General features: G+C 43.8%; 1 protein-coding gene across 6 annotated transcripts in view; it reads left to right on the top strand.

Moving 5' to 3' along the window:
- LOC136833818 (uncharacterized) overlaps positions 1–15233 on the top strand; it is a 72408-nt gene that overhangs the window by 35231 nt on the left and 21944 nt on the right. For 3 of the 6 annotated variants that reach the window (XM_067096118.1, XM_067096117.1, XM_067096115.1), the window contains exon 2: positions 14376–14711. The exons of 1 other annotated variant lie outside the window; for it this stretch is intronic. In XM_067096118.1, the coding sequence (XP_066952219.1) occupies positions 14403–14711 (309 nt within the window). In that variant the 5' untranslated portion in view covers positions 14376–14402. Of the gene's footprint in view, positions 1–708; positions 873–14375; positions 14712–15233 lie in introns of all 6 variants that reach the window. 2 more of the 6 variants (XM_067096120.1, XM_067096119.1) reach the window with 1 other exon arrangement.

Genomic DNA, 15233 nt, shown 5'->3' with positions numbered 1-15233 from the left:
ACAGAATAGATCCTTACAAAGTATCTTAGACATGACCTTTTGGAGAAGCAAGTCGGTGTTTGCCTCGCATTACCTCAAACAGGTTCAGACTGTTTATGAAGACCGCTACACTCTCGGCCCATTTGTAGTGGCTAATTCAGTAGTGGGTGAAGGATCTACCCCTGCTATACCATAAACCTATACCCTTTTCTCCTTTTCTTGAAATGGAGAAATTTTTTATGATTTGTTGAAAAGGCTGGGACGCAGTCTTCCACAATCATTAGCAAATGTTTTGCCTTTTGTTAGTTTGTTGTGTTATTCGGTCAGGTGGTCGTTTGTGTTCCTTACTAGCGCCCGGAACAAGGATATATTTTAAGGAGGTCTAGTCACATAGAGGTTATACACCGGTTGACAGCCCTAGAGATTTTCAGCCCCTGGGTGGATCGCTGGATCTCTTAAGGAATGCAGACAGAATGAGGCAGGAAAACTTTGAAATTTGCTTCCTTAACAGGTAGGAACCTCGAGTTGGTTTTACAATTTTAATTTTGTCAATTCCAACGATACTGGCTGTCTCTGACCCTCCACCAAAGGTGTCAATCAGCTATATATATATATATAACTACCAGTTAAGTCAGATGTTTAAAAATGATATTTTCATAATAAAATAAATTTTTGAACATACCTACCTGGTAGTTATATATAATTAATTCCCACCCTCCTCCCCTCTAGAGACGAGGGGCATGGAAGATCTGAGGAATACCTGGTGTGGTTCTAAATACCTGGATAGAGGGCGCATAGGTGGACCACCTGACATACCTATCGGCGATTGCCGCGAGTTTTGAAATTCTGCCGTGACGTCAGGGACTTAAGCTATATATATATATAACTACCAGGTATGTTCAAAAATTTATTTTATTATGAAAATATCATATTATTTCATCTTATATATATTTACTGTAATCTTACAGTATTATTATTATTATTATTATTATTATTATTATTATTATTATTATTATTATTATTTAATCTTATTAATCTTAATCATATTTGAAAATTAGTAAGCCATTATTCTATATAAGTAACTTACCAAATAATTACATAGTTATTAGTTTCTACACGCAGCAGCTCAAAATTCAAATTTCACGTTAGCGCTCTTTTGTTTTGGGTGTAGATAGACTGCTGCCCTGCCCACTTTTGGGGAAGGATAGGTACAACACAGCTAAAGAGCTTAATTCGTTTCTGCTAGTCAGTGACCAAACATTGGTTATTGAGCAGCTCTGGTTTTTGGTTTTTCACCAGATGGTTGCAGAGTCTCTTCATTTGGTGAAGTACTCTCTGCTTTTTGGTAGCGTGCTACTATTAATTAGCTTAGCTAATTCAGGATTCCCGATTGTGACTTTCCCGATTTTGACTGTTTTTGCTTGGACCAATCATGTCAGACTAGCTTGTCAAACGTTAGATACTGCAGTAAAGGCTGCAAGACTAGGTTGACTTCAGCTAACTATGACAACCACACCATATGTAGTTTGTGTAGGGAGCAAGTTTGTTTGCCGAAACTCAACTGTGACGAATGTAAGGCTTGGGATAAGGGGAAGTGGAAGACTGTATGCACATTTAGAGAAATTGCAACGTGACAGACGAAGAAAGGCTACTGCTAGGGCTGAAGCTAAGGCTTCTGCTAGTCAGGTTTTGTCTCCAGGAGTTGATGTTGCTGAATTATCTGTTCCTTCAACATCTGTGACTGCCTTTTCCCCTGTCTCCAGTCCTCTGACTTTTCCTGTAACTTCTATCCCTGGCTCCCATTCTTGTGAAGCCAATGCCATTGCCAGCCTAGAAATGCGAGTTGATTAGAAATTTGATATGTTCGTGAACACCGTTTCCCAGATTGGGAACTCGGTGCGTGTCCGTATGGACAAATTTAACAGTGTCGAGTGCAGTGTTAGTGGAGGGGGGTGGCCACTCGTCCCACCAAAGCTCCTAGACCAAGGTCCCTGCTAAACTCCCCTTGCTCACCTGAGAGGAAGCAAACTGGCAGTCCAAGGGAGGTTGGTGGGGTTTGCCCACAAGTAGTCGCTTCCTCAACTGAGCCTGTTGTCCGTAAGTCCCAGGACTTGGAGGACCGCCATTGGAAAGGCGTCTGCTTGGATGTGCATACGTTATCTTCTAGTGATTTCCGGACTCCAGTGGGGTCAAAAAGCACAGTCGGTGCTTCACTCAGGTGTTGAGACCATTGAAAAGGTCTGGAGCCTCGGTGGAAGATGACTCTCCCGGCTCATAAGTGAGCGATGGAAAGGTTACGCAGCCCTCTTCCTTCTTGTGTTTTTTGGGAGTCTCCGCAAGCTCCTCTCTCTCATTCAGTGTTCACCGAGTGCCGTAAGTTGTCCAAGAAGTGTTTGTTAGTCCTGTGTATGGACATGAAGCGTCTGAGTGCACAGGAGGCGATCTTTCTATGTCCGAGTGCCCGTCGTTTGAGCAATCAGTGTCTGAGCACCCTTCGTTTGATCGTCCAGTGTCCAAGCGCCCGTTGTCCACGTTTCCAGCTCGTGGGCGCCCAGTGTCAAAGTGCCCTGAGGTTGATCATTTGTTGTCTGAACGTTCAATATATGGACTCCAGGTGTCTAAGCGTCCATCGTATGAGCGCCCATCTTATGGGCGCCCAGTGTCCGAGCTTCAGGTGTCTGACCCTCTAGTGTCTGTGAAATGTGTAAATATTAGTAAGTATGCTGTGTCTGATCAGTCTGTGAGCAGGCGCCTAGTGTCCGAGCGTCCAGTATCAGTGGGCACTAATGTTGATTTTTATATATGTAACCTACCCAGTAATTACATTAGCTAAGAGTTTGTCTTGCCTCAGCAGCTTAAATTAAAAAATTCATGGGTTAGTGCTTCAATTTAGTGCAGGTGACTGGTCTCGCCCACTAACGAGAGTATCAGGAACTACTTGGCAAACATTCGTCATTACATTTCTGCTGATGCTCAAGTCAACACATAGCATCTTTGTCAGCTTTGTTCTTAAATTTGCCAGTCAGAGACCGGATTTGGTGATGTTTTATCGCCGATATCTGGAGCCTTCAAGCTTACAGCATTCAGGACAGTTTTTGATTGTTTTGTTTAATTTGTCATATTTCACAACAGTAGCGAACTCATAATCAAGTGTTTAACTACTGACAGCGTAGTTTAACCAACGATTTCACCTTTACCGGTGATTGTAAACATTGTGTTTGTTGCCGAACCAGTAACATGATTTTGTTTCTTAACCGCAAGTCTCAGTCTTAATTAGAATTTGAGACTTGTATGCATGATGGTACAGTGTGCACTTCGTCTTGAATGGCGTATAATGTTTGCTACCAAACTGAATTTCCTTTGTAAAGAACTTACAGTTTTGCATTCGCTGCCTCTTCTTTAGCGTAAAATATTAATGTTGGTTTATCTACCCAGCCAATATTTTCGTTTTCGAAAGGCATAACTGTAAATCTCAAACGTGACTGGAATTGAGACATGTAGATATCATCTTGATCTGTAAAGGTTAACTTTCCTTTTCTGAGTAGTGTCATAAATGTAACCTTGTATTTGCTCCGGACCAATTTTTTGAGCATAAATTTGTTCTTAAAAATTAATTGAACATATTATTACACTTTCCTTTGCAGAGAAATGAAAAGTGTAATCCAAATTTTTGAGAATGAAATGCACCAGCGAGTCTCAAATAATGTTTAATGAGTATTGAGATATGTATGTTAAAGGAATTGAGATATCTGTATAATGGTACTCTGTGTCCATAAATTTGTTCTTAAAAATTAATTGAACATATTATTACACTTTCCTTTGCAGAGACTGAAATGTGTAAGGGCAGGAATACAGTGGGAGAGAATTGTGCTCATTGTTTTGGTTACAACGTGCTTTCAGAGTATGACAGGAATCGTGAAGAGTTACACATTTTTTAGCTCCTCCTACAAGCACCCAGTAGCGCTCTCCTGCTCAATTGCAGAACGCTCGGTGCCTGTTTGAGCTACTGGCTCGACGGCCGCTAGCTGCAGAACGCTCAGAGCCTGCTCGAACTACTGACTAGGCAACTGCCAACTACAGAACGCTCAGTGTCTGCTCGAGCTTCTGGCTCGACGACCGCCAACTGCAGAGCGTTCGGCACCTGCTCGAGCAACTGGCTCGATGGCTGCCAACTGCAGAATGCTTGGTGCCTGCTCAAGCTACTGGCTCGGCAGCCGCCAACTGCAGAGCGCTCGACACCTGCACGAGCTACTGGTTCAATGGCCGCCAACTGCGGAACACTTAGCGCCAGCTTTCAGGCACTAGGGGTCTGCTTCGGGCGCTCGAGGCTCACTCTCTGGCGCCTCGGCGTTCGCTCTTGGGTGCTCGGCGCCAGTTACTGGTACCCTGGCGCCATCTAATTCATCTCTCTCCCACTGCTAACCTTCCTGCCCATTTCATCCACTTGCTCCACGCCTGGTTCCTTCCCTTTTTCTTTGCCGTTTTGAAACCTGGAAAAGACTCGTTTAAAGTAGAAAATTATCGTCCAATTGCACTATCATCATGTTTGTGCAAGATCATGGAAAAAATGGTAAACACACGCTTGATGTGGTACTTAGAACGGGGTAAATATCTGTCCCCAGCACAGTGTGGCTTCCGAAGCATGCACTCCACAACTGATGTTCTACTTCGAATGGAGTCTTCAATATGTGAAGCTTTTGCCAACAAGCAACATCACATCACGGTCTTCTTTGATTTGGAGAAGGCTTATGATACAACATGGAGATATGGCATTTTGAGGATCCTTCATGAATGTAACCTGAGAGGCAATTTGCCCCTCTTCATTAAGGCTTTTATTAAATATAGGCTATTTCAAGTCCTGGTTTGAGCAACAATGTCAGAAGTATTCAGTCAAGAAGAAGGAGTACCACAAGGAAGTGTTTTAAGCGTAACATTGTTTGCCTTGGCAATCAATGGGTTTTCCAAAATAATTCCCTCAGATATAACATATACCCTTTTTGTTGACGACCTTTCAATCTCCTTTGCAGCTTCAAGGATGGCAGTGGCTGAACGTCGCCTTCAGCTCTGCATCGACAATATAGTGAAGTGGGCTGAGGTTAATGGTTTTAAATTTTCTACTAGTAAAACGGTAACTATGCACTTTTGTCGCATAAGAGGATTTCATCCTGATCCAGATCTATTTATTCATAGGCAAAGAATTCCATGTGTAGGTGAAACGAGGTTCCTTGGATTGATTTTCGATAGTAAGCTGACCTGGATCCCAAATCTGAAGTATATTAAGACCAAATGCTTGAAAGCGATGAATTTGCTGAAAGTTCTGTCTCATACTGTGTTGGGTGCAGACAGAACTCAGATGTTGAGATTGTATAAAGCCCTGGTCTTTTCAAAATTAACGTATGGATGCGAAGTTTACACGTCTGCAAAGCCCAATAGCCTTAAAATGCTCAACTCGATTCATCATGGTGGGGTACGGTTATGTACAGGAGCATTTAAATCATCTCCCATTGAGAGCATGTTGGTAGATGCTGGTGAGGTGCCACTGGATCTTCATTACAAGCGTCTGCTGGTTCGAGCTGGTATAGATTCCAGAGGCTACCTAAGTCTTTGACCAGCATATGTATGAGAAGGGAAAGGCATTGGCATTATTATGAAAATCATCCCAAGCAACCGCATCCGTTTGCTTTTAGAGTAAACTTGATTCTCAGGGAATTAAATATGCCTAGGGTGAAGATTCTACCAGTAAAGTATTCTGTTATTCCCCTGGAAATTTCCAGAGGTAGAATTCTGCAAGTATTTTAATTTCACCAAGTCAGAATTGTCATGTGAGGCCATGCGGTCAATATTTTTAGAGCATTCGATGGAACATGGCACCTACACACCAATCTTCACGGATGGCTCAAAGTCTGATGCTGGCGTCGGCATTGGTGTAGCCTTCCCTGATATAGAGAGGAGTGGAAGGCTATCATCCGTTGCCTCAATTTTTACTGCCGAGCTAAATGCAATTTTAAAAGCTTTAAAGGAGATTTTAATTCATAATGGAAACAATTTTATTATATATAGTGATTCAAAAAGTGTACTTCAGGCACTGGAATCTTTTAATCCTTTAAACCCCTGATTTTAGAAGTATTAGAATGGTTGTTTTTATTGAAAAGAAGAGAGAAAGAAGTTAAGTTCTGTTGGGTGCCTTCCCATGTTGGGGTGGATGGGAACGAAAAAAAGCAGACCAACTAAGCGAAATCAGCGGTCATCTCTCCAGAACCCACAAGATGCTTACTACCATTGGGATGTATATCCTGTAGTAGGACAAACAATAAGAAAGCGTTGGCAGTCCCAGTGGGAGAATATTTTAACAAATAGAAAAATGCGTAGTATTACATCATCTGTGTCTCCTTGGTCATATCCCCATATGCCAAGGAGACAGGAGACAGTGCTACGCAGGTTGAGGATTGGGCACACAAGACTCACGCATGGGTTCTTGATGTCCCGTGAGAATCCTCCAATTTGTGAAGACTGTGCTGTACCCCTGAGTGTGGGACATTTGCTGGTTGAATGTCCCACACTTAGGAATTTGAGACAAAGGTTCCTGTCTTGGGGACGAGATGAAGTTGATAATTTTAATCTTGCTACAATCCTTGGAAAGGATTGTAACACTCAACAATTGTATACTTTTATGTTGGAGGCGGGCCTTCTGAAGAAAATTTAGCTTGTATATAGAATATATGAAGAAATTTATTTATATAGGTATCATTTAGATACTTTTATATGAAATTTATTTTAAAGCCTATTTTATTCATATATTTATATGCATACCTTTTAGATGTTTTTATATGGAATTTTTTTTTTTAAACTTACCTTTTTTTTTAAATTTAAATATTTATATACATAACTTTTAGATATTTTTATATGAAATTTATTTTAAACTTAATTTTATATTTAAATTTGTTTCGGCGTCAATAACCTAGATGTTATGACACCAGATTTAATAAACAAATCAATCAATCAATTTTCTTGTGCCATTGCCAGTCTTGTTTTAGGTTAACAGATGTTAACCATGTGATACACCGGGAGGAGACATACTGGAAGTCCAAGGGAGGTTGGGGGGTTACACACAGGTATTCACCCCCTCAGTTGAGCCTGTTGCCAGTCCCAGGTATCAACAGACAGCCTGGGAAGGTGTCTTTCTGGATGTGTAGTGGAGGGCGGCTGCTTGTCCCGCTGATTCTCCTAGGCGCAGGTCACTGCCGTACTCCCCTCTACCTGGGAGGAGGCATACCAGTAGCCGAAGGGGGGTCAGTGGGGTCTGCCCACATGCAGTCGTCTCCTCAGTCCAACCTGTTGCATCCCAGGTTGCGACGAGAGACAGCCACTGGAAAGGTGTCTCGGAAGTGCATCGGCTGATTCTCCTAGGCACAGGTCACTGCCATACTCCCCTCTACCTGGGAGGAGGCATACCAGTAGCCAAAGGGAGGTCAGTGGGGTCTGCCCATGGGCAGTCGTCGCCCCAGTCCAACCTGTTACATCCCAGGTTGTGACTAGAGACAGCCAGTGAAAAGGCGTCTTGGAAATGCATCAACTTTTGTCAAGATCTGGAGAAGCGCCGCCTCGTAGGAGTCGTCTTTGTCGTTTTACAGAGGATTCTTGCTCACTCAGAGACGCTTCTCGGGTAAAGATCCATCCCCACATCTCCCTTACAAGAGAATGAGGGAGCCCTCCTTCAGTCCTCAACCTTTGTGCAGCAAGTTGGACACTCCAGAGCGTTTTTCTCCTCTCCTCAGCGCCAGGAGTGAGGTTCTAGCTCTCTACACCTCTCAGGCGAGCACCTCCAAGTTTCACGAAGCGCCCTGTTTCCTCGGAACATCCTGTTTTGGTGGGATGTCATGTTGAGCGCCTTCCTTAGAGCAGACAAGTGTCCTGTAGCAGCCAGGCGCCATGTTGCAGCCAAGCGCCCTGATGCGGCCCAGCACCCTGATGCAACCGAGCGCCCTGATGCGGCCAAGCATCCTGACGCAGTCAGGCGCTCTGAGAGGGTCGAACGTTCTCTTTCGTTGGAGCACCCTGAAGCTGCCAAACTTCTGATAAGGCTTGAACTTCATCAAGTTTCCAAGCACCCTGCAGCTTCGGATAAGCCTCCTGCTTTGGACCCAGCACTCAAACCATGGCAAAAAAAACGGGATAATATCCTTCATCTTCTACAGAAACCTGCAGCGTAGACTGCCCCTGGATCAGATTTGGTGACATCTCCGATTTCTTCTGTTGAGGAAGAAAAGGAGAAGGATACGTCTGCTGCGCTGTATGCAGCACTCCTTAAGTGCCTTCAACAGTTCCTGGATTTTTTCACTCCGTCCTCTCCTTCTCCAGGCTTGTCTTACATGATGAGCTATCAGCCTGTGGATTCAACTAGTCTTCCTAAGATGGTTATTTCTAAATCTTCGAAGAAAGCTCTTCTCCAAGTAGAGGAATGGCTTTCTGACAAGAGGGATCAAGGAAGAGCCTGTTTTAGTGTTTCCCCCCCCCCCTCATCTCTGACGTATGTGGTATTGTCGTATTCAACAGGAGAAGCTCCTTCTCTGGGAGTGCCTTACTCCTCCCAGGGGAACTTTTCTGCACTCCTTGATTCAGGACAGAGATCGACTCTCTTGCATCGATAAAAACGTTCTTTTCAGCTCAGGAGGTGGATCACCTGTTGAAGAGTATTTTTAAGGCCTTTAAGGTGTGGAGTTTTCTCGACTGGTGTTTGGGAGCAGTCGCCAAGAAGCTTCAAGAATCTCCTTTCCTGTATGCTGAAGCCGCAGACCTGGAGAATTTTCTCTCTTGCACAGGTAGAGCCGTCAGAGGTGGATCGCTTGAAGTAGCTGCCCTGTATGTCATGGGCGTCCTGAAGAAGCGCGAACTGTGGATCTCGTTTACAGGGAAGGGTCTCGACCCCACAGGAATTGGCCCTCCTGCTTTCCCCTCTGGATAAACAGCTTTTGTTTCCGCAAGATCATCCTCTCGCCAGTGAGGATTTAGTCCTTCATGTTCCTGTGGGGTTCAGGCTTCATCTCTTTTGGGAGAGATGGAGCAAAAGAGGAGAGGATCAGTGGGTAGTCAAAGTTTTTAAAAGAGGGATACGCTATCCCCTTCAAGGAGAATCCGCCATTGACCAACACTCCTGTTGTATTGACAGCTTACTCCATCAGTTAGGAGAAGCATTCGGCCTTGTCGAAGGAAGTGTCCTCTCTACTGAACAAAAAAGCAATAGAATTAGTGAAAAATGCAGATATCCCTGGACATGCAGGATGCTTATTTCCATATTCCGGCTCACCCGGATTCGAGGAAATGTCTACATTTCATTTTCGAGGACCAGATCTCTCAATTTCGCGCACTTTGTTCGGTCTCTCGAAGGCCCCACAAGTCTTCACTCGAGTGTTGAATCCTGTGGCGGGTTGGCTACATTTAGCGGGAGTGAGGATCTCGCCATGTCTGGACGATTGGTTAATTCGATCACCTACGAAGAATCCATGCATGAAGGGCTTACAAAACTCTTCTCTTGACCTAGGAATTAGGACTAACAATGAACTTCGAGAAGTTACAAATGATTCCCACTCAGAAGATTCTTTATTTGGAAGTTCTGATAGACTGAGTTTTCGGGCTTCTCCGTCACTCAGAAGAGTGGAAGGCTGTCTGAGGAAGGTAGACCTCTTCCTATCGCTTCGTTCTTGCTCCACCACTCAGTGGATGAATCTCTTGGGAACGTTGACTTCTCTGGAGAAATTCGTTAGATTAGGGAGACTTCTCATGAGACCTCTCCAGTTTTATTTAAGAGCTTGTTGGGATCGGAAAGTTCATCAGGACAGCCATGTCTTTCCGATAACTTCAGAAATAAAGGAATTTTACAGAAATAAAGGAATTTTTACCGAGATCAAAGACGCTTCCATGACCTGGATCCGTTCTTTCTCTCTCTCTTGAGAACTTAATGGAAGAGAGGAAGGTTTGGACACCCAGGGATTGGGCTCCAGGCTCCTAGGAGTACCCATCAGCCCGAGTTGTTTTTTCTCCTCACCTGACTTTCACCTCACCTGGCGCCAGCTACAGCCGGGTGCCAGCTCTATCCCGAGCTTCTAGGAGTGCCCACCAGCTCCCGACCAATTAGTTTGCCGGCAACCAGCTCTGCTGGCCCCACCCACACCCCGGCACCAGCTCAGTACACCCGGCGCCAGCTTCCAGTGGTCTAGCACCAACTCTCCTGCATCCCTGGCTCTTGAGAAGGGGTGGAAGCTCATTTTCTGTTGGAGTTTTACAGCATGACCTAAGCAGGATTGGAAGCCTAGGAGGTTTTCATGACCTTTAGTGTTCTAGCACCCTCCGTGTAAGAATGTATGGTCTTCTCTTGTGATTGGACTTGTTTTTTCTGATGCCACTCTTAGCTTCTGGAGAGCTATTGGCTTACCTTTAGTGGAAGCTAGACACATCAGTACAACCTCCCCTGGCTTTCAGGCACTGTGCCCCCCTGATGTCCGGTCTATGATCAACTTTCTCCAAGACATTCTGAGAAGTAAGAAAGCTTTTTGCTCCTTTTAGGAGGCTAAGGATGTCAGATCAGCTTCTACCTCCTTAGTTTTCAGGCAATTTATGCCCCTGACGTTCATTCGACAATTGTTTTTCAGGAAGTGCAATCGCTCTTCACTACTCGCCTTTCAAAGAAAGTTAAACAGTGTTAGATTTTGGCAGTACCGTGTGATCATTATTAGTAACTGGCATGGCATCGTAGAAGGAAGCATAGGATTCTCTCCTACTATCTGTTCACCTTGTAGTAAGGTGCCGAGACTTGTGAGAGCTGGAGGTTACAATTTACCTGGAGCACCCATCACTGTCAGTGAAGGGATCATGGTCTGTTTTTCAGTGCAAGTGACAGTCATATCTGGTTGTTTTTATTGGTACTGCACCCAGGGCAAGGGCAGTTATTTATGCTTTGTTGACCATCAGTGTAAACCTTCGTCGCAAAGCTTAATCTTCTACTTCATCAGCCATCGGAGTACTCCTTCGCTGCGAAGTGTTCCACTTAAGTAGAAGCGTTCCTGGCTTTACTGCCACGCTGCTACAGGTTAAGTTGAGCAACAACCAGAGGCAGTTGTTTACTGCAGGCTCTCTTAACTAACAAGGAACTACAAGCATTGTAACCAATGCTGGCAACTTATCTATCATCTCAAATCATTACATAATTAATGGTTGGGAACAGAATTTGTCCATGATTCCCCACCACCTTTCAATGTGGAATCAGCTAATGTAATTACTGGGTAAGTTACATATATAAAAATTACATTTTTATAATAAAATAAAGTTTTATATATACATACCCAGTAATTATGGACGGAGCCCTCCCTCCAAGTAGTTCCTGATACTCTTGTTAGTGGGCGAGACCAGTCACCTGCACTAAATTGAAGCGCTAACCCGCGAATTTTTTAATTTAAACTGCTGAGGCAAGAGAAACTCTTAGCTAATGTAATTACTGGGTAAGTATATATAAAACTTTATTTTATTATAAAAATGTCATGTCTGTCCACCTGCCAGTAAGCATGCGGCACCACAGGTGGGACACTCAGTACCTGGTGTAACAGGTGTCGGTTCCCCTGTAGTTGAGGATCCGTCTTTGGCATCTATTCAGCGCCAACTGGATAGCATTCTGAACCTGTTACAGAAACCAGCTCTGGTGGCTCAGGTTCCCACAGACCCTCCGATGTATCCTGTTTCCTCAGGAATCTGTGGGTGAGGATGCATGTGTTATCCAGATTTCTGCTCTCCAGCCACTCCATCCTCTTTGGGCTTGGCATTTATGATGCGGCAACCTACAGGGTCTGCCAAGTTACCGCGTATGGTTCTTTCCTCCTGAACTAGGACAGCTTTAGCACATATCGACGACGGTGTTGGAGAAGAGGGACGTTGGGAAAGCAGTCTTTTGTGCACCTCCTTCAAGTCTCTTACTACAGGAGTTTGTTCTGACACGATATACAGACCATCAGTCCTTTACATTAGGAATTACTTTCAGCGAAGCTGGAAACGGCCGTTATACTTTCGAACAAGTGGTTAGGCAGTTAACTTCCGTATAGGAGGCAGGAGTACCGCCTGCCCAGATGTAAACATTCCAGTTTGCTTTCAGCCGTCGTGCACTGCAGACATGTTTCTCACTCTGCCTTGACTGCTGTTGAGCTGTTTTCCCGGTGGGATCTTTCTTTTTCTTTTTTGCAATGAATGTGGATAAAACTCACAAGCCCTCCTTCCCCCAGCATGTATGCCTTGGGGTAGGGGGCTAAGAAGTCCAATAGCTTCTGTTCTCTTCTTGATATTGATCCGCACGCCCTTTGCTCCTCTTGCAGGGGACGTGTGTTCTCATAATTCACCTTATTCAGAGTGTTGTTCCTGGTCTGTTGAGCAATGGACGAAGCTTGAGGGGAGGGGGTTACTGAAGGAAGCCCGCCAAGGCATCATCTTGGGGTTATAAGCCCCCGATGACTCCCTTGGTGACTGACCCGTCGAAATCATTTCTCCCTCCTGGCAAGCTTCCCCTTCTTTCTGCCTCACCTTCAGGTGAGGACTCCCCTGTCTTCTTCACTCATTTCATCAGATGTGTGGAAGGCCGTGGGGAGCAGACAATCAGGACATCCTCTCGGGGGCCCCTCCTCGCTCCGGGGAATTTTTACCCTGGAGCGAACAGAGGCTTCCTCCTTTGACCCGATCTTTCCTTCAGGTTTGGCGGTGGGCAGGTTGCAGATCTCACCTCTATCTGGCTTCACCTGGGTCTACCTGGCATTCCGTTGTTGGAGGGCCTGATTTCCCATCTGTCCGGCACTCCTGTGACTACCCACACCACGGCCACTTCCAACACGTCTACAGTCGCCATGACGTCTTTTGCCAAGCTACCAGTGACTGTCGCCTCGCATCTGGATACCCAGGTATCAGCCACGCCTGCCTCTCTCCATGCTGTGCCACTGCCACCTGGCTTCCTGACCCCGTTATCCCTGCCTGCCCCCTCCAGTATGGTTACATCGTCGTAGCCTTACATCACAGTGCTTGCTTCTGCTGTTTCTGCTGTTGCCAACCTATGCTCGTTCCCCACTCCGGTCCCGGTTCCTGGCTTTCCTGACTTTCGGCCCTTGCCTGGCTCCTTCTCCTGCTCCACCCATGCCCACTACCCATGTCCCAGCTCCTGGCTTACCTGGCTCCCGCGCTGCTCAGCCTGCCCTGGTTGTTGCAGAACAGTAAACAACAGTACCATCAACAACAACACTATTTACATTATTTACAAAAATTCTTCTGAAAGAGCATATAAACATCACCATATGTAATTGAAAAAAGTCCCAGAAGCAACTGGTCGACAAGGTGGGGCCAGTACACTTTGTAAGGCAAATGAAATCTGCCAGGTTTGCCACAACAACTGTTGGAGGACAGTCGGGATGGATTTAGAAATAAAATGCTCAGCCTGTCTTACACACTTTTAGAAAAACAGGAAAGTGAACAAAAAAGAGGATAAATGCCTGATTGTACCCTCAGGCAAGGGAACTCAAACCCAAGACCATGGAAGGCCATGGTACAAGGGGTATGGCATAGTCCAAGGTTGGAGAACAGGGTTTGAATTTAGATTAACCTTCTCTTAGACTAAAGGGTCCCTTCTACCCACTGGTTTGATGTCAGAGTGTCCTTCTAAAAGAGTTGCCTGCCAAGGCTAAAGAGTCTCTTCTACCCTGACTCGTGTAGGCAGGGACATCAAACCATGAAGTAAAAGTTGCTAAAAAAAAGCCACATTAACCCACTACCCATTTATGTCCTACCTCAGCCACCCCTCATTCTGGTACCTGGGCTGAAAGGCAAAGTGGAGTGCAGACTGATGAGTGAGCAGGACTGACTCCTCCCTACCATCAGTAGTTGACCTGATCTGACAGTTAAATGGCTGTTCCAGCCTGTGTTCACAAGCTAAATCCTTTGTAAAGAACTTCAGGTTTGTATGTTAGGAAAAATACTAATTACTTTAAAAATTTGCTTCATTTGTTATTATAACTACATTTGAACACAAGTACCCAACTTACAAATTGACTTACAGTGGCAACATCGACAATCATGTAGTGATAAAATCTTGTTAATAAGCATATTCACTTATCTGGTATAGAGGCCAGCAGGTAAACTACAAATTAATTATTCCCCTCATTTTATAAAATAAATGGTATTCATGGCTTATGCATGACAATGATTTGTATGTTACAAAATGTTAAAATTATTGTAATATCAATTTCTCACTTTTAAGCCTTCAAATGACTGGCTAAAAGTGAAGTTTTAATCTTTTTTAGTATTTTGATTCTTGTGTATGTAAGTCAATAAATGTACTACAGTATTTAACATTCTTGTACAAGTTATGACTTTTTCAGATATATTTCCCTGAGCATCATTCTGTTATGAATACGTTCACATACTTTCCCAAGTGCTACTGTGGTATAAGCTCCTTCTCAAGTTTTATCCGTAGTCAAGTTCATATTACAAAAAATGAAGAGGATCAGATATTACGAAAAGAATTTGGTATTGCATATAGGAACTACTGTGTACAGAATAACCTCCCACAAGCATCTGTCATTGACTTCCTTGGCCATCTCATGCAGTCAGGCATCACAAGAAAAGCTGTTGAAAAAGATAACAACTTCTACTACGTGTTTTGTGGTGTGGCTTGGAAGAAGACGGAAAGCATAAGTTATGATACTAATCTTAATGTAAGTGCAGTATTGTTCTTAGTAGGTACAGTATGTTTTGTATCTGTTTAGAAAATACCCACCAAATTTTATTGGAAAGAAATTATAGTATAGAAAGGGCTAGGAGCATTTGCTACTGGAAAGTAAGTTTCTTAACCTAAGATAAAAATAGTAATTATTAGATGTTCATTGTCTTAAGTTCATTCTCTTTCCATTCCACTGTGCTCTTTTAGAAACTACTAAGAATGATCTGTTGAAAGATACAGTTGGTAGATTGATTCTTCTTCCCTTATTGATTCCTAGGAATTTGAGTTGATGCTGCCACATTTGTTCCACTGGAAATTTTGGAGAAGCTGTGTACATTATTAAAACAATTATTTTATTGGTAATGAAAATAGTGAATTTGTTTTACTTTGAAGAATGATATAGAAGTTCCTTACTTTAGTGCTGTTATATACAAGAGCTTCTTGATTTACTGTTGTATACATTTTGCAAGATTAATTTAACATGCAATTCACTTGGTATTATAGTAGTTATGTTTCT

This window comes from Macrobrachium rosenbergii, chromosome 52, assembly GCF_040412425.1.
Source record: "Macrobrachium rosenbergii isolate ZJJX-2024 chromosome 52, ASM4041242v1, whole genome shotgun sequence".
Taxonomy (NCBI): domain Eukaryota; kingdom Metazoa; phylum Arthropoda; class Malacostraca; order Decapoda; family Palaemonidae; genus Macrobrachium; species Macrobrachium rosenbergii.
This window is presented reverse-complemented; position numbering and strand designations above follow the sequence as displayed.